Below are 23,992 nucleotides of genomic sequence, written 5' to 3'. Positions count from 1 at the left end.
AGTTCTTATGATCACTAATGTGAGTGGCCAGACACTGAGACAGTGCAGTAATAATGCTCAGAAATAGAGAAGCATGCTTGAACTATTCTCTCCTGGAGCCGATCATGGCCCCTGATATGCCGAGACATGCAATAGCCCGTAGTTGTTTACAGACTCCTGACACATGACTTGCTGGTCTGGATGCAGTACCATTCCATCTGGTAGTGGTCTCTGGGTGAAATACATTGAAATATTGCTGCATGTGATCCCCTGGCTTAGTAAATAAGGCAACTTCTTTCATATTCTGTGAGGCTAGCAAGAGAGAAAAGAATCCAAATGGAAACCATCCAAGAAGCTACAGCACCAGCCGTATCCTTACTTGGTGATATGATTTGGTAATAGCAAGTTACTTGTATCACTGACAAATAAGTGATTGCATGACACATACTCCAGTAGACATTTTAATTGTTTTAAGAGTCCCTCTCCAGCAATACCTATGGCAGATCAGGCAAAGTGAATCACAAAATTTATTCCCATAAAAGTGACAAATGATTTTTTCTTTCTGATGATACTGTATAACAATAATCTCCATTGGACAAGTGCGTAAAAGCCAAAAAGACACTGTTATCATTCTGTCATTGTAAAAATACACTTTTGAAGCGATCCTGAAGTAGGTTAACAAAGTGAAATTATATGCAAAGTTGCCTTATTGCCACTCCTGCTGCAAACCTGGGGTCTAGCAACTCACTATTAGTTATTCTGAGTAGAGGAAGTGCCCTGCTGACTGCTATCTCACTCCAGTCTCTGCACCAAGACAAAATTTACACCATAGAGGTGGGAGACATGCCAAGCAGTTGGGTCTCAGCCAGGGGCGTAACTACCAGGGGCGTAACTACAAGGGAGCAGCCCATGCAATTGCAGGGGGGCCCAGAGCTGTAAGGGGGGCTACTACTTCACTCCCTCTGATAAAGAGATCCATTCTACAGATCAGGTGATTTTGTGGTTACACTTGTCATGGTTATGATGCCCACACTTGTTTTATGACCCTTGTTAGAGGATCATCAGGGCTAGGCAAGGAAAAGAGTGTGAACATGGGGGGGGGCATCAACATTTTGCTGGGAGGCCCGGGATTTGTAGTTACACCCCTGATCTCAGCTGGATTTGACTGCCACCTAGAGACCAAGTTATTTCAATATGTTACAGCATGTGTGGCACAGGCAAGTGGGTAAGGCTTGTGTAACCCTGCTTTGAGTTACTTTAGATCTGAACTGTTATCATATCTGATGTTTAAATGTGATAATATCTTCATTTAAAATGTATTCAAACTCATACATTGTATTTAGATGATTTTGGATTCTGCTTTACAAAATAGTTTGCATAAGACATGCTAATTCATATTTATTCATTATTTAGCCATTTATAATAATTTAGCCGTGTCGTGTCATGTGGACAGTGATAGGCCTCTCATAGAGGTTAATAGATAAGGATTTGCACTACCTAACATAGGACACAAGAGAGAATCCATTTACTACAGAAGATGATGGCACAGCGGTTTGGTGGTGGTACAGAGCAAAAGACATTCTGTTGAGTTGAGTGTGACCATGATCTCTTTAAGGGTGATCATTGATTTATTTTTATTTTTCTGCAAGTATAAATAATATTTTTATTATTCTAAGAACAGAAAAGAAACTTCATTCATTGTCCATTTTTTGAACAGTATGTGCACTTGAAACATTTTAGACTTTTTACCTAACCTCCGTTAATTTCCAAGAAACAGATTCCTTGCCCATTGGTGATTATTGCTGCCCTACATTTGCATTCTATTTACACATTATTTAGCACAATAAATCACACATGCTGATGTGAAGGATGTTCTGTTTTCTTGTGTAGGAAGTACAATAAAAAGGCACATGATAATTCATTGTAGGAGTTGTGCACCAGTCTGTTACACGAAATCTGCCACCATTTGGAAGCTTCTCCACTAGATCCTCCACAAGTACAGGCTTATACTCTTCTCTGTCTTGTAAACCTCAAGCTGTGACGGGCTCTGTCCTTCTCTTCCATTTGGTATTTCCACACAAGATCCATGACAGTCAGCCCATTCAGTGGAAGAACTGCTGTCATGTGATGTTCATTGGGTCCATGAGCAGATGGTAGGAAATGTCCTCTTTTTTTCTTGTTTAACCAAGAAGGCATCTCTGTAAGTGTACTCCGGGTCTGGGCTAAACTCCCCTTCTTCCTTTAGGCTTCAATTCCGTCCATGTTTTATCCAGTTTCTTATAATCCATTTCTGTCCTGAACACCGTTGTACCACCAGCCTTAGTCCAAAATTAGCATCTTTAGACATCTCCACCTCCAGGCAGCGACCTGTGTCTCTGCTAACAATGGGGCTATTCTGCATGGAAGAGAAAATGAACAACATAACATCTTGTTACTAATCTAATAAAATATTATGTTTACATCCATGTGTTAGCATTATGAATACTTGAGGAGCTTCACATTGACTGGCCCATACAATTGCCAAATGCTAATGTGAAATATTGTGGTACATGTGTTACACCAAGCTCATATCAGGGAGGAAAAAAAGGAAAAAGAGAAGATGGTTTGATGGCAAAGTACAAGTAAGTGGCAATAGTGGCATCAAATCTTACTGTCCAATGGAATCCTGAAAAAAAACCCGATCCTAACAGACTATGCCCCTGTTATTACATATTACCAATATACTCTAAATTCAGTTCCTTCCCTCCATTTCATTCTGTATTTCTAAATGCAGGTCAGCTGTTTAGTTTACAGTACTCCTGTGATAAAGATACAGTATGTAGTGGTAACCCTGTATGTCGGAATCCGTTTCTTCAGCCTGAGACTGTATATCCACAGTAAAGGGAGCTGTTTCTGTCCGACTGCCCTAGGAGTTCACATTCTAGATATTGCCCAAGAGTTTACAAATATCATATATTGCACATACTACAAGGAGTTACATGAACATTTTTTAGGGGTAGGAACTGTTGTGAAAATGAGCAGCGAGCTCAATGCTGCTCATGTGCATATATACGGAGATACAGTCTTTGTCTATGGAGATACAGTCCTGGGTTACAGAGCAAAAATCCAACTGAGCTACAGCACTAAATAAAATACCAAACATACATTACACTAACAATCTGAACACATGTAAGGAAAGATCATCTTCAGGGAAAACATTAGTGTAGTTGAGGGGTAGCAATGAAAACTTGACAGGGGTTCCCGGATTCTAAATCTTTCCCGTTCTTAAACAGAAAGGTTTTATTTGATGCTTTCTCTGTTCATCTTGGAGATATTCAGGTATTCAGGATGAAGCAGTTGTGGTGCCACATAACAGGGTGCAGAGTGAGGTCAAAACTAATGTTAACAGTCACCAACCTGAAAGTAAGTATTGCTAAAATTAAGGGTTAGGAGCGTCCAAAAGGGTTATTGGTTTATGAAGAGGAATGGTACTGTTTGGCTTTAGGTTAGTGTTTTGGTCATATTAGAGATAAGGTAGAGTTAAAAGTTAGGATTATGGGAAAGTACCAGTTTAGATTAGGGCTAAAAATAGTTTGGCAGATAAAGGGTGGAGGAGGACACTATTATGAGCTAAACAGTATGGGGTAACTATCGAAAAATGCCATGGGGTACTGTGGGGGAAGCACTAGGGTGTCTGAGGAAAGGGGAATACTAAAATAAATGGAGCACTAAGAGGGATATGGGCTGGTGGAAAAGGGGCTGGGCATTGCATTGGAGGAAGCACTAATGCCACCAAATCCCCATTTGGCTAAGAAACGTTTTTGCAAGCCGCAAGATCAACTTTTCTTTACTAGTTTTTGTTATTTTGAAAAAATAAAACCAGAACAGAGATCCTAGACCTCAATTTTGCATTTTTATCTAAGAAGAAACTATGTATTAGCTATTAATTACATTAGTCTCTTTGGTAGGAAAACAGTAACAAGTAAGTAATAACAATTTTGTTTTTTGCCATTGCTGCAAGTTTCTTTTAGACAAATTCTATTGGTCACTATCACTATGACAACCATGTTCTTTTCCAACTCTATATCACATGTCTGCATCTGAATTACATACCCATCTTCAGTTATTATTTTGTACGAAGGCATAATGGTAAGATATGAATTATAATAATGATGTGGGCCATTTGGGCTAGTATTGCTCAAAGGGTGGACCTGTACAATGGAATGCTCCAAATTCCCTGGGAAATACCAGCCTGCATGATAGACAGTGACGGGGATAAAAGTTTTTATTTTTAATTTGTTCTGTAACTTAACATTTTGAAAAGTTTTACCTGTTGGCTGTATCTGTTGAGTATTGAAGTATTGGGATACTAATGAACTACAAATGCTACTGTTCATTACTGCCACACTTTAAAACAGATTTCATGACCAATACTTTGAATTCTATTCTCTTAAAAATGACAAATTTTAAAACTACAACATATTTCTACAAGTACGTACTCCCAATCTCTATAGTACATATGGTGACAATAGCACATATGAGGGCTTTGTAATTAAATAGCTTCAGTGCAAAACTATTTTTTTGGAAACAAAATCCCGCTTTTGCTGAGTCCTTCTTTCAGACTGAAATTCTACTTGAATTCTGTAGAATTTCAAATCAAACGGTAATAAAGAAGCTTTTGAAAGTAGAATGTGACTCATGTTGTGTACTTTTTTAAAAGATGGGAATTGGAAAATAACCCTAGAAGTAAGCAGCAAAACATTATCTGATGCTTTATATTCCGTACCTAGTAAGTCCTTCAAATGAATGTGCGTGCTGTTTTGTGGTCAATGCATACATGAGTATTTCTGATAAACAACCCCTTAGTGAAAGAACATATGGCTTATTTATTAATATATGCAATAAGCAATGATGTGTTTTATCCCACAGCTCCTAATCAAATATCAGCTTTTATTAGACTGACTACATTAGACTTCCAAATGGTAATATTATATTGACCACTAGGGGTTTTCATACATTGTTGATAATAAATTCCTGGAGGTTGGAGTTCAGCATAGAGTATGAGTCTGTGCTGATTGGGAAAAAGGAATCATGGACTGAATTTTTCAGCTGCTCAACAGCATATTCCTGTTGCTAGGAAGCCCTGACAAAAAAACAGAGTGAACCTTCTGCACAGAAAAAGGGACACTTCAAAGTTATATCTCTGCCGCTGATGTAAGAATAGATGACCAAAAGTATCCTTTACTTATGCCTCCCTGCATTATGGGGACCTTGTGCATGCTTGGGGTACAGCCTCTGTATCTTCAAGCTGCACTGTCCTAGGAGGACAGTAAGCACACAAGTAGGTGTGATTACTGACTGTAACCAATATTACATCCAGCAGTATGATCTGGTCTTTGATTAAATAACAGTATTCTAGTAATGACATTCCATATGTAAATAATAGATAAACACCAGGTTATTCATGGGATAAGGGTTATTACTGTTGATGCAGCTTTTCTCTGCCATAGTTATACTTGGTGACATTAGTTATTGGGACTCTCCGTCCAAAAGGAAAGTGTTGCTAGGACTGGGCGTTGGGAAAGTAAGTGAAGTTTAGAGTAAGGAAGTTACTTTTGGGGTTTAAGTTAGTGAAATGGTAAACACTTTATAGATTAGGCTAGAGCATACATGTCAAACTCCGTCCCGTGGGCCAAATCTGGCTCTCGGAGTCATCAGATTTGGCCCTCAGGTGGTTTCCCCACTTTGCATTGTGTTTGGCCCTTTTAGGACCACCAGAGAAGTTATATTCAGTGGCGTAGCTAAGGAGCTGTGGGCCCTGATGCAAGTTTTACATTGGGGCCCCCTAAGCACTCTATACATAACAATTGATACCGCGCATCAAAATCTGCCAATGGCAACTACAGTGTCAGAGGTGCAAGAAGGGAATGGGAAGCAGTTTATTAATGATTATCACTATTCAAAGTAGCTATAGAAGTGATTATTATGAGAACAGGTCCAATATAGAGCTAATACTGCAGTTGAGGGAGGGCCCCTCGATGCGGTCGCTACCTCTTCACCCCCTATTGCTAGGCCCCTGGCTATATTGCAGGGTAAGCCATAGATCTCCAGGGAAGCCAAATGGGTGTGGTGAAAGCATTAGGTACCAGGGAATTGTATAGATGAGGGAGGAGGGCCACTAAACACTGGGGAACTGTATAGGGGGATGGAGGGGGCTATTAGACACCAGTGAACATTATAAGGGAGAGAGGTGGCCACTAGACATTGAGGTTGGCCCGCGACTTGGACCCAGAGCTCAATTTCGTCCCACTTTGTATTTGAGTTTGACACCCCTGGGCTATAGTTAACAGTCATGATTTGGTGCAAGTACCTGGATAAGTTTAACTATATACTGGATGAAAGGTTAGGGCTTAGGATGGTATAAAGAGTTAAAGTTAGGTTTATGCTATAGCATAAATATATATACCATATTTTTTGCCGTATAAGACGCTCCGGAATATAAGACGCACCTAGGTTTAGAGGCCAAAAACCTAGGGGAAAAAAAAACCCTTAACCTGGTGCGTCCATATTTCAGGAGCATCTTGTACATGACCTACCCCAAATGGTGTCCTCCTGTGTCCCAATGTGTCCTCCTATGTCCCTATGTCTCCCCCCATATGTCCTCCTGCCATCCCCAAATGTCCTGCTGTCTTCCCCAACTGTTTGCTGTCTGCCCCAAGTGTCCTGCTGTCTGCCCCCAGGTGTCCTGCTGTCTGCCACCAGTGTCCTGCTGTCTGCCCCCAGTGTCCTGCTGTCTGCCCCCAGTGTCCCGTTGTCTGGCACCAGTGTCCTGCTGTCACCCCCATCTGTGTCCCGCTGTGGCCATCTGATCCCCCCGCCGCCGCTTGCCTCTACCCCCTCCTGTGTCGCCGGGTACAACCCCCCACCCCCCTCCGTGTGAGCTGCGGAGCGCTGGCAGCAGCTTATCTTCTCCATCTTGCACGCAGCAATTGAAGACATCCGGCTTCTGTGGGCGGCTTCCTCTAGTGCCGGCTTGTAATGACGCATCATTGATGAGGAAGCCACTCACAGAAGCCAGATGTCTTCAATCACCGCAGGCAAGATGGAGGAGGCAAGCTGCTGCTGCTGCTGCTTACACGGTGGGGGGACCCGGCGAGACAGGAGGGGGTAGAGGCAAGAGGCAGCGGCAGGGGGATTAGATGGCCACAGCGGGACACACAGGCAGGGAATCCCCGATGACGGCGGATCGCGGTTCGTATCGGCGGGCGTTCATAAGTCAGGGATTCCCTGCCTTTGCCGTATAAGACGCAGGGAATTTTTCACTCCATTTTTTGGGGAGAAAAAGTGTGTCTTATATGGCGAAAAATACGGTATATTTGGGAGGCAAATACTTAATGCAAGGCCAAAAATTAAAGCACATGACCACAAAATATTTACTTCAACCTCCCCAGCTTAACACTATAAAGGACACTTCAACACTCATGAACGTTTAAGGGCTCTTCCTCTTATACTCACCTTGAGGTCCTTGTTTTCCAACCTCCCTTCCCACTGCTACTGCCCTTTTCTTTATCACATCTAATTTATAAGGTTGAGGATAAGGAAGGGGTGTAGCAGAAAGGAAGGAAGGAATTAAAGTTTGTGTTGGCACAAGAGAGCATAGAGATTAGTGTTACTGTAAGTACTGTATAGGGCAAGGGTAAGGTTCTGGAGAAGATAGAAGATAACAGCAAAAATCAGAATGCTGGAGTCTCTGGCTTCATGCAAATTTCCTACACTCATTTAAATTGCACCAAGATGCAGGTGCTTAACACTTTTATGCTAGAACTCAAATGGCTCAAAAGAGACCTGACACAAATACAACATCTACTGAAATATTAAACTCCTGAAATGCCTAAACTCCTACTGAAATATTAGGATATGTAAATAATGGATTCACATTGTGTGAGCTTAGGGGGTATTACAAGAAACAAATATATATTACAAGTGTCAGTTCTGACCAATAACTGTGCAGATTATTCACTGTGCATACATAATCAAAATCATAAACATTTTATTAGTTTGTTTAAAAGTATTAAACACAAGATATACCAAAATCAAGCACATATCTTGCATCAGTATATAATACATAAAGATCCCAGTTATATAGACTTGCAAACGTAGACCAACTAGAGTGTCTCAAATATCTTAATTCAAACAAGAATAGAAACTCTCAATTTCTTGGGTTACGTTTTTTTTTTTAATTACTTAAATTAAAAGAATACTGACATCCCCCAACTTTTTTTTTAACCTTTTCTCACCCATGAAGGCTGGTATAGCCAGGATGGCTTAGTCAACCTGTGTGGGACTCCGCCATACTAACCATACCAACCCACATGGTACATGAGATGGGAGCTCTGTAAGAGAGGGATGACACAGCCTTCCCCTCTCCTACAGAGCCCTTGTCCATATCATGGACAAGGGATTCATCCCCACCTCCAGTGTCCAGGAGGAGGTAGCAGTGGATAGGTCCTTGGGGGCTTATGTTGTTCAAAAATATCTATTTTGGGTCTCAATGGGCTTTAAATGCCTAATACAAAAATTACATTGGAGGTCTCCTTTAAAATGAACCAATAAACATGCATACAGCACTATGTCAACTCAAACCCCACATCAAAAACAACATGTAACACAGCTCAAATACTTTTCCCTTCTTGAAAGACATCCAGTAGTAACTGTTTCATTAACATCTAAGCATCAAAACCGGAAAATAAGGAATCTTTTCATCAGGGAAACAGATAGCAATACAAAAGTTATAGCCATTTCATACTTTGGTAAAATGTTACTGTTGTGGCTGTGTCACTGTCAGGAAATGTTCTTTCCACTCTTTTCCCATGGCCTATGCATTAGTCATGTACCTGACGCCAGAATTGCAAGAATTCAAGGCAAAAGGAGTGCATCCCATATTTCTGATGAATTTTAGTGTTTTTCTCTAGGCCCTGGAAAACATCTTGTTATTGACACAATGACAAGTTTACTTCTCTAGCACTGCCTAGCTTGCTTCCCTGGCAACCACAACACCAAATGAATGCTGAAGGCATTGAATGAATACAATAATTGTAGTAAGCCGATTACCTGTGTGAAGTCCCAGAGCTTTTGAGTTGGCCTCGGGATGTCATCACATTTCTTCAGTGTGGGAGTCCTTCCTTTGCCATCATCAATCAGACACTTTGTATCTGGTAAAAAGGCAGTAGAGCCCAGAGGACCTAACTGTAGCAGCCCCTCCGCACTGTAGCGTACCAACTGCACCAAAATAAAGAAAAAAAAGAGTCAACAGCTGTTTTGTCAGCTGTCAATAGGGTTTGTGTTCCATTATGAGCTAGCTACACATTTATTTCTACAATTACAGGACTGCTTCTTTCACTCTGAAACAATTACAATTTATCCTTTTCAAATGCAATATGAATTTGCAATATAAGCCACTTAAAAAAATCATAAAGTAATTTAGTGAGAGAACCCAGGTTTTGGTGAACAGGATTTAGCTCACTTAACGTGTAACTGTCGGGCATAGAATCAAAAATCAATTCTTGATTTTTATCTGGTAAACAAGTAATAAGGATGCTAATCAGGCAATCCAAACGTTAAAAATCACTCTTACTTTTTCTTGCCCCCAGTTTCCCTGGCTCTTATTTGGTACATCTGCCTCACAAAGGAAGTTGCTGGGTTTTCTTTTTTTCTTCATTACTTTCCCCTCAGACTTAACTAATGTAGCCTGATTGGCTGAAGCCTCTTTCCCTCCTCTTTTCCCCTTCCACTCCTCTGTTCCTCTCTGATTGGCTATTATTTCTTATGCTGAGGAGCTTCAGAGTCACACAATGGCAATGCACTTTCTATTGCAGAGCTTAGTGGAAGTGTCTGAAGACTGGGAGGAGGGCCATGATACACAGAGACAGAGTAAGGGAGCAAATTATGTCAGGATTGGCTTCAAGATAGACAGAGTCCAAATGGAAAATGTCTCTTTTTTTAATATAGAAAAATCACTAAAATCAAAATGTGGATGTAACGATTGGTGTCAGCAACACAGATTTTTCTGATTATTGGTGATCTGCAGTATCACCAATAATACAGATGCTATACCTGATTATGTGGTGATCTGCAGAATCACCAATAATACTAGTATGGCTAGACACAGGACCCCCAATGTGGTATAGTGTTTTGTGAAACAGTAATCAGAGAGGTTATCTCCCGAGAGGCGGGAGATGCAGACACTACTGCAGCCAAGGATTCCCTGAGGGGCAGGGAATCGGACTGTACTGCAGCCAGTGGATACCTGAGGGGCAAGAACCACTGATTGGAGAGATGTGATGAGGATTGGTCTGCAGCTAGAGATTCCTTGAGAAGCAAGGAATCAGACTGTACTGCAGCCAAGGATTCCCTGAGAGGCAGAGAATCAGACTGTACTGCAGCCAGTGGATCTAGAGAGGTAGAGACCCACTGACTGTGCTGCACGATGGCCTCCAGAGGAGCTGGTGTCCATAGGCTAGAAATAGCAGCTAGTAACCACCTGAAGAGCAGGTGTCACAGGTGTATAGTAAGGCTGATCACCTAAGAGCTAGGTGACAGCCAGAAAGGTCAGACAAGCCAGGTCGGCAACACACGGACAGACAAAGTACAGAAGCGGAAGACTGATTCGGTGCTCTAGGTACAAGCAATGTTGGCAACAGATAATCAGATGGGCAGAAGTACCGAGGACAGGAGGGTAGTCAGGAAAGCCAAGGTCATAACAGGTAACAAATAATGTGTCACAGTCCTAGACTTAGGTGTGAGGTCCTTGGTCTCAACACCTGGGAACTAGTCTAACAGATAGGCAGTGACAATGTAGTAGTCTCCTAGTCTTAGGTGTGAGGTCCTTGGTCTCAACACCCGGGAACTAGTCTAACGCATAAACAGTAGCAATATAGTAATCTCCTAGTCTTAGGTGTGAGGTCCTTGGTCTCAACACCCAGGAACTAGTCTAACACATAAACAGTAGCAAGCAATAGTACTTTAAGCTATCAATGGAATCTGACTCAGTGTGAATTCCCAGCTCCGGCTGGTTCTAACACACTGTGGGATCTGACTCAGGTCTGAACGCTAACACGTAACTGTTTACAACAGCAGACAACTTGCAAGTGACAGACAAGTCCTATATATACTAAAAGCGCCGCCCCAGTCATTCAGCCAATCCAGAGCATAGCTGAAGTCAGCTGATCGGCATGATCAGCTGACTCCCCTTCTAGCAGCATAAAGGTCCTGTCGCCTGGCGCACGCGCGCACGCGTAGCTCTCCATCTGTGTGCACTAGAAGGTCCAGGCAAAGCAATATCACTCTGCTGCATGGCAGCAGCCGCTGGCTGAGACGTCGAGATAGCCGCCATGCCGCTTGCCCATGCGGCAGCATCTCCGCTATTCATTACAGTGGACAGTGCAATACATATGTTTTTTCATCTCCTGTTTAAAAGTATGAATATTTTACCTAGGAGAAAGCTGACGAGAAAATGTAAATTGAATTAGGGCCCCAGACCCTTGTTCAATTCACTTTCTCTCCTAAGTTTTCTCCTAGGAGATATTTTTTTATCTTCTCTATAAAATAAGTTTTCAGCATTCTGCAATTGAAAAAGCATTTTCTTGCTTGCTGGTGACTATAGAGAGTAATACATAGTTATAAAACTGCATTTTAATTATTTTGTTCAGACTAGTATATGTAAAAAGGAGAGGCCCTAAATATATATATTTTTTTGTACAAATTCCATTTGTCTTGATAACAGAAAGACACATGTTACCTGGTTCAATGTATCTCAACCTTAAAAGACCACCATCTCTTCATGGGGAATTCTCAGTGTTTCCTATATTTTTGCCAAAAGCAATACCTGGAAAGGATCTATACAAAGACTAGCCAGCCTATTCTCTACATACTATTTTGACAGTTGGACTAAGCCACTGCCATTCAGTAAGTGCTTTTGACAGGGCCGGATTTACAGCTCAGGAGCCTATAGGCACATAAGCTCTGGCGCCCTAAACTCCGCCCCTTAACACAGACCACACCCTCTAATGCCACGCCCCCTTTTCTTATTTACTAAAACCACACAATGTAATGTAGATATCCAGATAGGTAGGTGGGAGAGCCCTGCACGTAGGTATAGAGGGCACAGAAAGAAGTCAGTGGGGGTAGGTAGGTGGGAAAATACAGTAGGTAGGTATAGACAGCACAGAGAGAAGTCAGTGGGGATAGTTAGGTGCAGGGGCGTAACTAGAAATCACTGGGCCTCCCTGCGAAAATTTGGAAGGGCCCCCCCAATAGGTGCCAAATAATCATAATGGGGCAGCGTTTCACTATAAAATAATTGTAATGGGCAGCGTTTCACCATAAAATAATCATAATGCCACAATGTTTCACCATAAAATAATCGTAATGTGTGCAGCATTTCACCAGAAAATAATTGCAATGTGTGCAGCATTTCAGCAGAATATAATTGTACAGTAGGCAACATTTCACCTGCAAAAAAAAAACATTACTCATCTGGCAGAAGTCTCCTCTCCTGGCCGGCCTCTGGTGCGCCGCTCCCCCGACGATCCTCCTGCTCAAATCTCCCGCGCTGAAAGGAATAGCAGGGCTACAGGAAGATGGCAAATAGTCTCCAGTTCAGGGCTTCGGACGCCATCTTCCCGCAGCCCTGTTCTGCTTCCCGGAGGACTCCCGCTGGCTGAGGTGAGCTGCGGGTAGCTGGGAAAGAACTGGTGCGGTGTCTATTAGACGCCGCGGCCAGTTAAACACTTTAGGGGTCCCACAAACGGGTGGCAGCGCTCCCCCTGTACATGACGCTTCTGCTGCTGGTAAAGAGATCACATGCAGAGAGCAGTCAGTGGAAGGGTTAAAGCAGACCTGAACACAGAACTTCCGCTCTGCTCTAAAATATACACAACAGCATCAGGGCAGTGATGTTGGAGTCGGAGTCAAGGAGTCGGAGCAATTTTGGGTTCCTGGAGTCAGATTTGGAGTCAGAGGTTTCCTAAACTGAAGAGTTGGGAGTCAGAGTCGGAATATTTTTGTACTAAATCCACAGCCCTGAACAGCATAATAACCTTTAAAGATTTGTTACAGCTGATACAAATCCTGCAATAAATCTGCATTGTGTCTACTTCCTTCTTTCATGGAAGCAGACTTTGGCTTTAACATCATGTGCTTTCAAATGAGCTTAAAGGAGTCATCAAACAGATAATGCTACCCCCAGTACTACTTACCCAGGGCTTCCTCCAGCCCCTCACAGCCGCTATGTCCCTCGCTGCAGCTCCGCGCTTTGCCGCTGGCTCCCGGTCCCTGACAGTGCCTCGCCAGTGTCCTCTACTGCGCCACTGTCAATCACCTCTACATGGTCCGGAGCGTACTGCACAGGCGCAAAACTACTGAGCCTGTGCGGTACACCCCGGGCCATGTGGAGGTGAAAGACAGCGGCGCTCGCACAGATGCAGTAGAGGATGAGCTGGAGGTCTGGGACTGGGGGGCAGCGGCGGAGAGCGGAGCTGCGACGAGGGTCATATTGGCTGCCAGGGGCTGGAGGATACACTGGATACTAGTAGTATTGGAGGTAGCATTATCTGTTTTATAATGACTCCTTTAACTAATGTGGTCAGGTGACACAGGGGACACGGGAGAATTGTGATTGGACACATACTAGCAGAAATTAGACAGGCTAATACATAGCGTGCACATTCATGTTTACCTTCCTTCTGTCCTAGTGTGCACAGTTCAGGCAGGCAGCTCTTCCAGGAGTTGGAGGGGGCGGAGCCACAGATACTTCAAGTCCCTCTTCACCCAAGTATGCAGCGCGGTTCCAGGCAGCGGCTGCGGGGAACTTGAGGGCAGAAGGCGATGGCAGAGGAGACCAGAATGGGATACGGAGGAGTGGCGACCCGGCCGCCCAAGTGTCCCCCTCGGCGGTAACAGGTATGGTGCTATCTCCTCCATGCGTTCCAGGCAGCTAACGTCACTCCTGAGCAACGCCCCCTGCGTCCTCTCCATGGTTACACACAGCGTGACATGGAGAGGATGCAGGGGGCGCTGCTTAGGAGTGAGATCAGCGCTGGCCGCTGGGTCTGGAACGCAGGAAACATTAAACATGCGCCGCTCACGGAAGGATGGAAGCGCTGCCTGCTGTGCTGCCACATTTTTTAAACAGATGCAGGGAGGGAGGGAGGAATACAAAGAGGTACTTTGCGTGGTCAGTGATCCGCCCGCCCCTCACAAATGGCTCCGCCCCTAGGCACGTGCCTACAGTGCCTAATGGTAAATCCGGCCCTGGCTTTTGAAAGTAAAGAAAACCCTGAGAATTCCCCATGAGGAGATGGACTAGTTCAAACCTATCAGATCTGTCAGAGTTTTACTGCCTACTGTAAGCAACAGGAACATAGAAGAAAAGTATTTTATAGTGTATTTTAACCTGGGTCAAATGTATTTTTTATAAGTATGTGTTCACAGGTATTTCACATTTTACAATTCCTGTGATAGCAGTCCCCACTTCCTACCAGAGGACGTGAAAATAAGTCACTGCACTCTCCGCTCTACAAAATACTAGATAACGCTGTTTATTCATCTCTGTGCTGATAAAAATGCTACAGAGTTGAATAGGAATGACCGCAAACCCCCCTCCTCCTCCCAGGGAATTCAGTGGCATTATTAGAAAGTAAACATGTATAAAATAAACATTGCAGATGAAGGAAGAGGCAACAATGAATGAAGTATACTGTATATTCTGTGCTTGATATGTGATAAATACAAATGAACTGTTTTAATAAACAGGAGAGATTTAAAAATAAAATGTGTATTTTATCTTCCTTAGAATGCATAGAAAATAAGGTTCTGTAAGTACTAAAAAAATATCACCTACAAAAAGCTACATTTGTCCTGAAAGAAACAATATATACTGTAGATTGTTTAGGTGTGATAAGTAGTAATAAAGCTATTGCCAAAGTAATCAGAGCTGCTCTGAACTGTGAAAACAACCTCAGTAGCGAAGTGGTTTAAAGGGATTCTTTCGCGAAAAAAGTAGGCAGTTAAAAAATGTGACAGATGACAGGTTTTGGGCCAGTCCATCTTTTTAAGGGGGATTCTCAGGGCTTTCTTTGTTTTCAACAGCATTTCCTGAACAGCAGTTTAACTGCCAAAATAGCAAGATACCTGCCGGCCTCCCTAATCACTTGCACACTATTATGTCAGTTAGATTTTGCAACTGTTTTTCAGGAAATGCTGTTGAAAACAAAGAAAGCCCTGAGAATCCCCCTTAAAAAGATGGACTGCCCCAAAACCTGTCATCTGTCACATTTTTTAACTGCCTACTTTTTTCGCGAAAGAACCCCTTTAAGTAGTCTCATTAAATCAACCCACATGGTTAATATTTTTTCAACACGGCTCTCTCAACTCTGAATAAAAAAAATAATGCTATACTTGTGATACTTGTTACTTTATAACATAGGGCCTGATTCACAAAGCGGTGCAAACTGTTTGCATGCCAGTGAAAAGCCCTTTATCACGCCTAAACTCAGTTTAGGCATGATAAGAAGAAACTCGCGTGAAATTCCCCACGATGCGCCCATTAAACCCTATGGGCGCTGCGCGTGGAATTGCGCAATTGCGCGCGCAAAACTTTGCGCGCTGGACTTTGCGCGCGATAATCAGCACAAAGCGGTGCTAACTCAGCGGTGCAAAGGTTATCACGCCTAAAGTCTTTTAGGCGTGATAACTTGGTTATCACCGCTGTGTGAATCAGGCCCATAGTCTCTGTGAGTGATAGTTGGTCAGGAGATTCCTGGATTTTATACTTTGCTTTCTGCTGCAGTATATAATGACTGTAAGATCACAAGACCTCAAAGCCGTTCTATTTGCTTACAGTGACAAAAAGTAGGCTCTGTTTAGAAACAGACTTATAGCCTAGAAAAACTTACTGTATGTAGTTCATGCTATTAACACAGCTGGCACTTAAGTGGTTAATAAATCATAACGTTATTCCCTAGAAATATGACAATATGTTATTTTTAACATTTGAATTGCTTTTCGCTTCAGCATATTAAAATGCTATTTATTTGCCGGTTGCACAGCCTGTATCTCTGAAAGGGCTGCAATCTCCACGGACACATTTTTGATCTTTTCCTTCCTGTGTGACGCATGACGACAGGCTATTTCTGGTGCGCATTGTGAATAACTGATACACCTGACAGTAGGGGGTAACTTAGCAGCAACTACTGGACAGGCCCAGCTTAATGTGATGACACCTGTCAGCTTTATTTAGGGCAGACATGCAAAACTGAAGCACGTAATGGCTTTAATGAAATGGCCCATAATTAATAATGTTAATTGGTTTGAAAATGCAGTATTTATATACATGTAACAGCCCGTGAATCAAAAAAGTGACTAAAGGCAAAAATTAGTATGGCGAACTTGAAAGGCAAAGAAAAGCATATACAATGCAAGTAATTGACTTCATTTTTTGGGGGGGTGGGGGGAGGGGTATGGAGGGTAAATATTTTAGTTCTTCCCTCTGTACTTACAAAGGTGGTGTGAAGCCACAACCCTCCTATGTGGCTCATTTGACTGACACCACCGCACTAGATTTTTTTAACCAGTGCTCTATCCAGTGGTGTCATCTTTTATACCTGGACATACTTTCACAGGTAATGATGCTTCATGATTTAGTAATTTGTTAGTTAATGTTTAGAATTCAGTAAGAGAAATGCAAATGCAGATGTTGTTTATGGGAGTTAAAGAACAATTTTTTTTGCAAAATAAACAATTTATCCATACAATTCATTCAAAATAGAGATTGATTTCTAACAGTTGCGCATGGTCTCATTTTAACAGTTTTACCGTCTTTTAAGCATCCAGCAAGAAAAAAGTGCTAAAAAGAAGGCAAAAAAAGTAATAATGAGATTAAGTTAATTCATTTTTATAGTCATATTTATAAAAGGGAAAGTTTTATTTTGGTGTACTAGCTGCAGGCATTGTAGGTTTTTATTTGGAAGGCCTGCATAGAGGGCATTGCAATAGTCCAGCCATAATGTGAAGAAGGTGTGAACTAGGGTTGGAAGATCCTCTGAAGGAGTAAGATGCTTAATTTTTGCAATATTCTTTAGGTGAAGGAATGTTTCAAAACAGCTGAAATATAGGATAGTCTACTAGTTTTATATACCTCTTACATACCTGCCAATCAAAGCATCACAGTGCTGTGGCTTCTACAACTGTACTGATATTTAGCTGAAATGTAGGATAGTCTACTAGTTTTATATACCTCTTACATACCTGCCAATCAAAGCATCACAGTGCTGTGGCTTCTACAACTGTACTGATATTTAGGCATACTCGGACCTCCTTATTGCTCAATAGGAATGAGTGGAAAATTCCCCTAACATGCAAATTTTCAATAACCTAGAAAATGGAAACTTGCAAATGGAAGCCACTAGCTGCCAATCAATGAGCTGGCAGTTGTGTTAAGCATTTTAGAATGATTTTCAGTTATTCCTAAACACTGATGACCCCGGAACCGTTTAAAGGGTTTTCTCTGCCTAGGCTACAATCGGTGTCAGCCGAGTTAATCATGTATTATGGATAAATTTAGTGAGAAGGACATGCTATCAATTATTTAGTTCAGCCTCCTTACACTTAGATGATGTGGTCCTTCTTCAAAGACATGGGAAGCACTTAGCTACCCAGCAGTTTGTGGTTTAAGCTGCTCTTTAATTTCACTAATCCATCACTCTGTGGCTGGGTAGTTAAATTAATAAATGGAATGGCACAAGCACAACAAAATCTATTTTTTTTTTTTTTTTTTTGCACAAACCACCCAAACATGGTAAATACTGCTGGAAATGATCTTCCGTATTTTTTGTAACATGGAAAAAGACAGATAACACATGAAACTCCAAGTATGCGTTTAGCATATGCTTTTGATATATGCTTTGTGAGTAGATGGAACAATGCAAAGCTGATCTGCTCAGCCTAATCCTCAAGCAATGTGTACAGACCATGATCTTAAGAAAATCTGGGCTCAAGAACAAGTGGAGTGGATCAATCAAGATAAATGAGTCACTGACTAGCTGAGCCAGGCGCTCAAGCAGGGATTATGGTGGGAGTCTAGAGTGTACTTGGTCACTGCAATCTGACAGGCATTTTTTTTTACCCATTCTGCAATGATACATCTCAACACCATTGATTTACAGAACTGTTTTAAATCCCAGACATGTGATATGACCTACATAACCCAAAGCAGCCAGTTTCCAGGCATCTGTAGGTAAGGGAAAGTATTAGGCTACTGCAGCTCAATTCTCAGGTCTGTCAGAAGGACGTGTGTTATGCCTGATACTGCCTGGTGAATATCAGACATTCTTGGTGCGTTGGGCAGAACATTTCAACTGAACTGAAAGACTCTGTACAGAAACGCTCAGATAATTATCAGTGGCACTCTGTCTGCATAGAATAAGAATTCACTCACCTCAACTACTACTTCACTCACCCTGATACAGGGAACTATACTTCAGATCAGGTGTTTTTGTGGCTAAACTTGTTATGGGTGTGAAGAACATGACACCCACACGTGTTTTATGACCCTTGTGAGATGGGCCCCGGACTGTGAAGGGCACCAAGGGTAAGCAAGCGAAAGCGTGTAAACATTTGTGGGGCCCCATCAGAAGTTTTGCTGGGAGGGGGGGCATGAATTGTAGATACACCACTGCATGTTGATCACAAAGTTATTAGGGGGGTCATGGCAGCCACAGTTTTTATATCTCCCCTCCAGCAGGTGGGCTCCACTGGGGCTGTGAACATGGGGGGCAGGTGTTCACATCAAAGCTTTGCTTAGGAGGGCCTTATGATTTGTAGTTGTGCCCCTGCTGTATGCCCATACCAGGGCAGTGGACAGTTATATGCAGTAGGCAATGGCAGCATGTGGGTCCCTGTTGGGTTCTTCAGGGACCTGTTTGGATTCATTTACATTGCTTAATGGAAAAGGTGTGAACTAACCAAGTTTGTAAAGATGCAGATTATCCAGCCTTGAGCTTGGTCAAGGTTTCCTGACCTGGACAGATTCGGTTTATATTTACTAACAAAAAGCTCATACTTCTATCTGTACATGCCAGTATGGTAGGAAAGAGTTAAACAGTGAGCAAGAAACTACCGCCTCTCCCTAATCTGTCTGTCACCTCAGCTTCTCATGAAAGAAGAAATAAACAGCAGCAAGAAATATGTGTTGTGAAGAGGATGGCATTCACAAATAACCATTATGAAAACAAAATGTTGAGTTGAGCGTTATCTTAAATTTATAAGGCAGAGCTGTGGTGGGTAATAGGACAATTTATGCATGGAGAAATATAATTAAACAGGCAGGATTTGCTATTAAGATATGTTGGAACAATAAAACAACAAAGAGAATGTATTTCCAGCAGACTCTGAATAGCTCTCGTTGCAATTTTTCAAGTCTTAATTACATAAATACAAATATCTTTTTATTACATGAATTAAGTAATGTCTTTTTGTTGAGTTGAGCATCTTGGAACATGTTAAGTATCAGATAAAAGCAATAATATACAAGATTAATGCTGAGCAAAGAAAGAACAATGAATCAACCTTTGAATACCTACAGGCCAGTAAACCAGAAATCCCAGCATTCTCAGCAGTTACTTAATATAAAAATGAGACAGCAAAACGTATCAGTAAGACATTGATGACTCAATTAAACATATCTATTGTGATGCCTTCTGACCACCCAGATCAACAAGGCTAGTGGCCGAATAATGGAAGAGGCTACACAGGTTGCCCAGAGCAACTGCAGCTCTAAGCTTCTGATATTGCTACAACAAATAAGACACAATGGCAGCGCAGGGCGATGTTGTGCTGCCTATGGTCTGAGTAACCAGACAAAGAACGAACAGACAGACTGACTTGACTGACTGACTGACTGTTGCCCAGGGCGGATGCTGTCTGAGCCTCTGGCTAAGTAACAAGACAGGTAACAGAAAGACAGACAGTGTTTGCAAGACTAAGCACTGCCCTAGCGATAGCAAGCATTCAGACAGGTACAAGGCAGGACTATAGATTGGAGCATAACTAGTAGCAACCGCAACTCACAGTCACGTCCACAGAAGCAGAGCAAGCAGGTTAACAACCAGTCACCAGCAAGCAGCCACACAGGCAAGACTACAGAAAAGAACATAACTAATAGCAACCGCAGCCTATAGTTACGTTCCCAGAAACTAGAGTAGCAGGAATACTACCAGTCACTAACGATTCAAGCTATCAGGATAGTGGACTTCACTGAACCACCGCGGATGCAGCGAACGTCCATCAGGCATGGATACAAGGCAATACACAATAATACAGAAAAGTAACCAACGGCTCAACTAACGGATAAATATATATTAGCAAGTCTGCATATATATTTATCAAGAAACTAGCTAAAGCACAAGTAATAAGGTCGCATAGAACTACAATAACAGATCTATAAAGAGTAACAAAGTGCCCAGCAGATCAGCGTACTGACCGCTATGTCGGGCAGAGTCTGAAATGGGAGGCAGATTTTTATGCCGGCATCAGCCAATAGATGCAGGTATGCAAATTTCCACACAGCTGAATGGTAATCATTCAATCCTGAGCTGGCTTGATTATCATTTGCTAGCTGGAAGACTATCATAACAAATGCATGCAGTACTATGCAACAACATGCATGTAAGAAATCCAGGGCTATCTGGCTGCAGCTCAACTGCAGCAAACCATAGGAGGAATCCTGACAGCATCCTGAACTGCTCTGAACTGCAGAGTGATTGCAAATGACAATAAGACTCACTGCGAATGCGCAACCGAATGCAAGCAGACAAGCCAGAACTGCCCAGTTGCAGCTGCACTGCAAGCGTCAGAACATGCCACAGGAGAGATTCTGACATCTATATTGCAAAAGGTAAATGTTCTAATCAAATTATAACCAGACAGTCCAACTTGCTACTTAACCTCCTGGGCGCAGTGGGCGGTATGCCCGACACTGTGTTGGGCAACAAAAAGTAGCTGCAATTGATATGTCTGATACAGTGTTGGACTGCAGTTCAGAGCCTCACTGCGGACTCCCTGTATTGCCCCCCCTTCTCCTGTGTATCCTCCTCTGCCCCTGTGTATAACTATGAGAAGCGGCAGCTTGGCTCACCTAACCAACACCTCCAGAGGTGATCATAAACCTCACCTCTCAGAAGTTATACATGGAGCAGAGGAGAGCACACAAGGAGACCAGAAGACAAGCAGGGCAGTAGAGGATAAATGGGGGAGGCAGAGAAGGACAAAAGGGGGGCAGAGGAGAACAAATGGGGCAGAAGAGGATAAAAACAGAGGGGGGAGGAGGAGGACAAATGTGGTGGCAGAGGAGGACAAACGGGGCAGTGGAGGATAAACGGGGAGGGGGGGGGGAGAGAAAAGGACAAACGGGGGGCAGAGGAGGACAAACGGGGCAGAGGAGAATATACTGGGGACAGAAGGGGACATGCTGTGACCAGAAGGGGACACATGGAGGACAGAAGAGAACACACTGGGGACAGAAAAAGACACACTGGGGACAGAAAAGGACATACTGGGGACTTGAGGTGCATTGGGGAGCGGAGGATAAACGGGGGGCACATGAGAACAAACGGGACAGAGAAGGACACACAAGGGACAGAAGGGGACAGAAAGGGGCACATAGGGTACAGAAATGGACGCATGGTGTACAGAAGGGGTACAGAAGGGGACACATGGGGTGCACAAGAGGACACAATAATTGGGGGAGAACATCTACACTGGTCCTCTTTTTCATGATTAGTTTTCCTTCATTTTAACATTTGAAAATAAGAAAAATATCAATTTAATTAATGGGAATAAAGTTTAGAGTTAGTTAAACACATTTTTCAGTAGAAAAATATCTATAATAACATGGATCTGTACATTAGTCCTGAATGAGGGACAGATATGGAGAAAGAGGGAAAAGAGGATTTGGTTCCCAAAGAGAGACTTTCCCCCCGAAATAGGGATAGCTGCACGCTATGGTATACAACTGTGGGTGTGAGCAGTGTGTGGACTATTTTTACCTGGGAGGACATGCCATGGCAGGGGTACAAAATGGCTTTATTGTCATCTTCAGAACCTTGATCCAGACAGTAGCCTGTGGCTTTGCTGTTGCGAAGCTGTAATGGTAAAAAAAAAAAAAAAAAAGTTAATGTCTGTTATCAGCTAATAGAACACAAGTCACAATTTACTTCTGTGGTTGAGTATATCGGATAATTTAAGTGATACAGCAAACTTTGTCTGACTTTTTGTAAAGCATAAATTTACAGAGGCAGCAACAGTTTTCTCCTCTAAACTAAGTATACTCAAGCAAGTCTCACCTGATAAATCATGCTGTTATTATCGAAATAAAATCTGTTTTCATGCAGAGCCAGATGGGAGTCAGTGCTCTGCTAGAGACACAGATGCTCCCACCCGGCGAGGTCGTGTTCTGGCTTCCATTCACTTGTATTAGGATTTGTGTGCATCCAGGTGGAAGCTGATTTCACTGCTGCAGACTGCTGGTTTCCAACAGGTTTCCTTCTCTGCTCCAGGCTCTGCATTCAAACTTTATTTATTTTTTAAAGAGACTCTGTAACAAAAATTTGAGCCTTATTTCTTCTATCCTATAAGTTCCTATAGCTGTTCTAATGTGCTCTGTCTTACTGCAGCCTTTCCTAGTTGCACAGTGGCTGTGTTATCTCTGTTATATGATCTAATCTTCTCTCCTCTGTCGGGTCTGTCGGGCTCAGGCAGTCAGGCTGGAATGTGCTGTGCTGCTTGTGATTGGATAGAAGCTATACACACCCTCTCCAGGGCCCCTGCACACTCTGTATGACTCACACACTGAGCTACTCTCAGCCTATCACTTGCTATGTCTTTTGTTTGTAAACACTGCATAAAAATGGCAATTACAAGCCAAAATTGCAGCAGGGAGTGGCAGAAACAGCACAGAGGGGCCCAGGAGAACATAATGAATAGAATGGTATGCTTTTTATTGTAAGAACTTTACAGTACAGATTCTCTTTTAATAAATGCACAATTTAGCAGGCGAGACTTGCTTTATACAAGGTTTAATTTTAAAATGGGCCCTTGACATTTGGTTAACACTTAAGCAATAACATCCTCCTCCAAGAATATGAGTGGATATTTGACCTGTGTATAGTGCATCAAAGCAGAGATGTATGGTTATCAATAGATGCAGAGCCTGCAAGAAGCCTGTGACAGACATCATATCTCCCAAAGTATTAAAATAGCAATGCCTATCCTGCAAGATCCTATGAGCAGTGATGTCACTTCCTGAATGAGATTAACACTGCATATAGGGTCTTCAGGAAAAACATTAAAATATTCAACGCAGCCTACATGCAAGTTTTATATCAAACATGGGGTCAGCTGAGAGAAAGTGGGCTATCAAATGTTTCAGGCTGGGGAATAGGCTCCACATCTGCTCCAAATGACCGCTGTGCAGGTATCTGTTGTATCCTGTGCATGGTAAAAACTTCTAAAGATCAAGCTGCTCTGTCATAGACAGAAAACAGATTCCAGGCACCAGGAACTGCAAAGTACACCGACATCCTCAACACATGCAGGCAGAGCCAGGGCAAGGTCCTCCAGCACCCAAGGCTGAGACACCAAAGTGCGCCCCTCCATCCCTCCCACCCCAGCCGTCAAACACTGATTGCTACTAGACTAAAAGGAGCTCCAGGGCCCCCTACCTTAATCTCTAGTTATCTGGCTTGCAATGACTGCCATGTATCCCCCTTTCTTATTTCTCTCTGCTTCATACACAATAGGGGAATGATAACTGAATGAGTTGTGCCCCCCCTCCTACACTGTGCCCTGAGGCTGGAGCCTCTCTTGCCTCTGCCTCGGCCCAGCCCTGCATGCAGGCTCATATGCAATTCCCCTTTTCTTCTGAGTTATCTCCTAGGAGATAATTTTGATATCCTGTTTAAAATAACTTTTCAGCATTTTA

The 23,992-nt window shown here is 42.6% G+C and overlaps 1 protein-coding gene across 1 annotated transcript in view; it reads right to left on the bottom strand.

Moving 5' to 3' along the window:
- Nucleotides 1-427: 427 nt before the first annotated feature.
- Nucleotides 428-23,992, bottom strand: part of GALNT9 (polypeptide N-acetylgalactosaminyltransferase 9) — a 397,797-nt gene continuing 374,232 nt past the window's right edge. Inside the window, exons 9-11 of the mRNA XM_068243439.1 lie at nt 22,059-22,154; nt 9,070-9,237; nt 428-2,374 (exon numbers count right to left, since the gene is read on the bottom strand). Of these exons, the coding sequence (XP_068099540.1) occupies nt 2,228-2,374; nt 9,070-9,237; nt 22,059-22,154 (411 nt within the window). The 3' untranslated portion in view covers nt 428-2,227. The remainder of the gene's footprint in view (nt 2,375-9,069; nt 9,238-22,058; nt 22,155-23,992) is intronic.

The sequence above is a fragment of the Hyperolius riggenbachi genome, chromosome 1, assembly GCF_040937935.1.
Source record: "Hyperolius riggenbachi isolate aHypRig1 chromosome 1, aHypRig1.pri, whole genome shotgun sequence".
Taxonomy (NCBI): domain Eukaryota; kingdom Metazoa; phylum Chordata; class Amphibia; order Anura; family Hyperoliidae; genus Hyperolius; species Hyperolius riggenbachi.
This window is presented reverse-complemented; position numbering and strand designations above follow the sequence as displayed.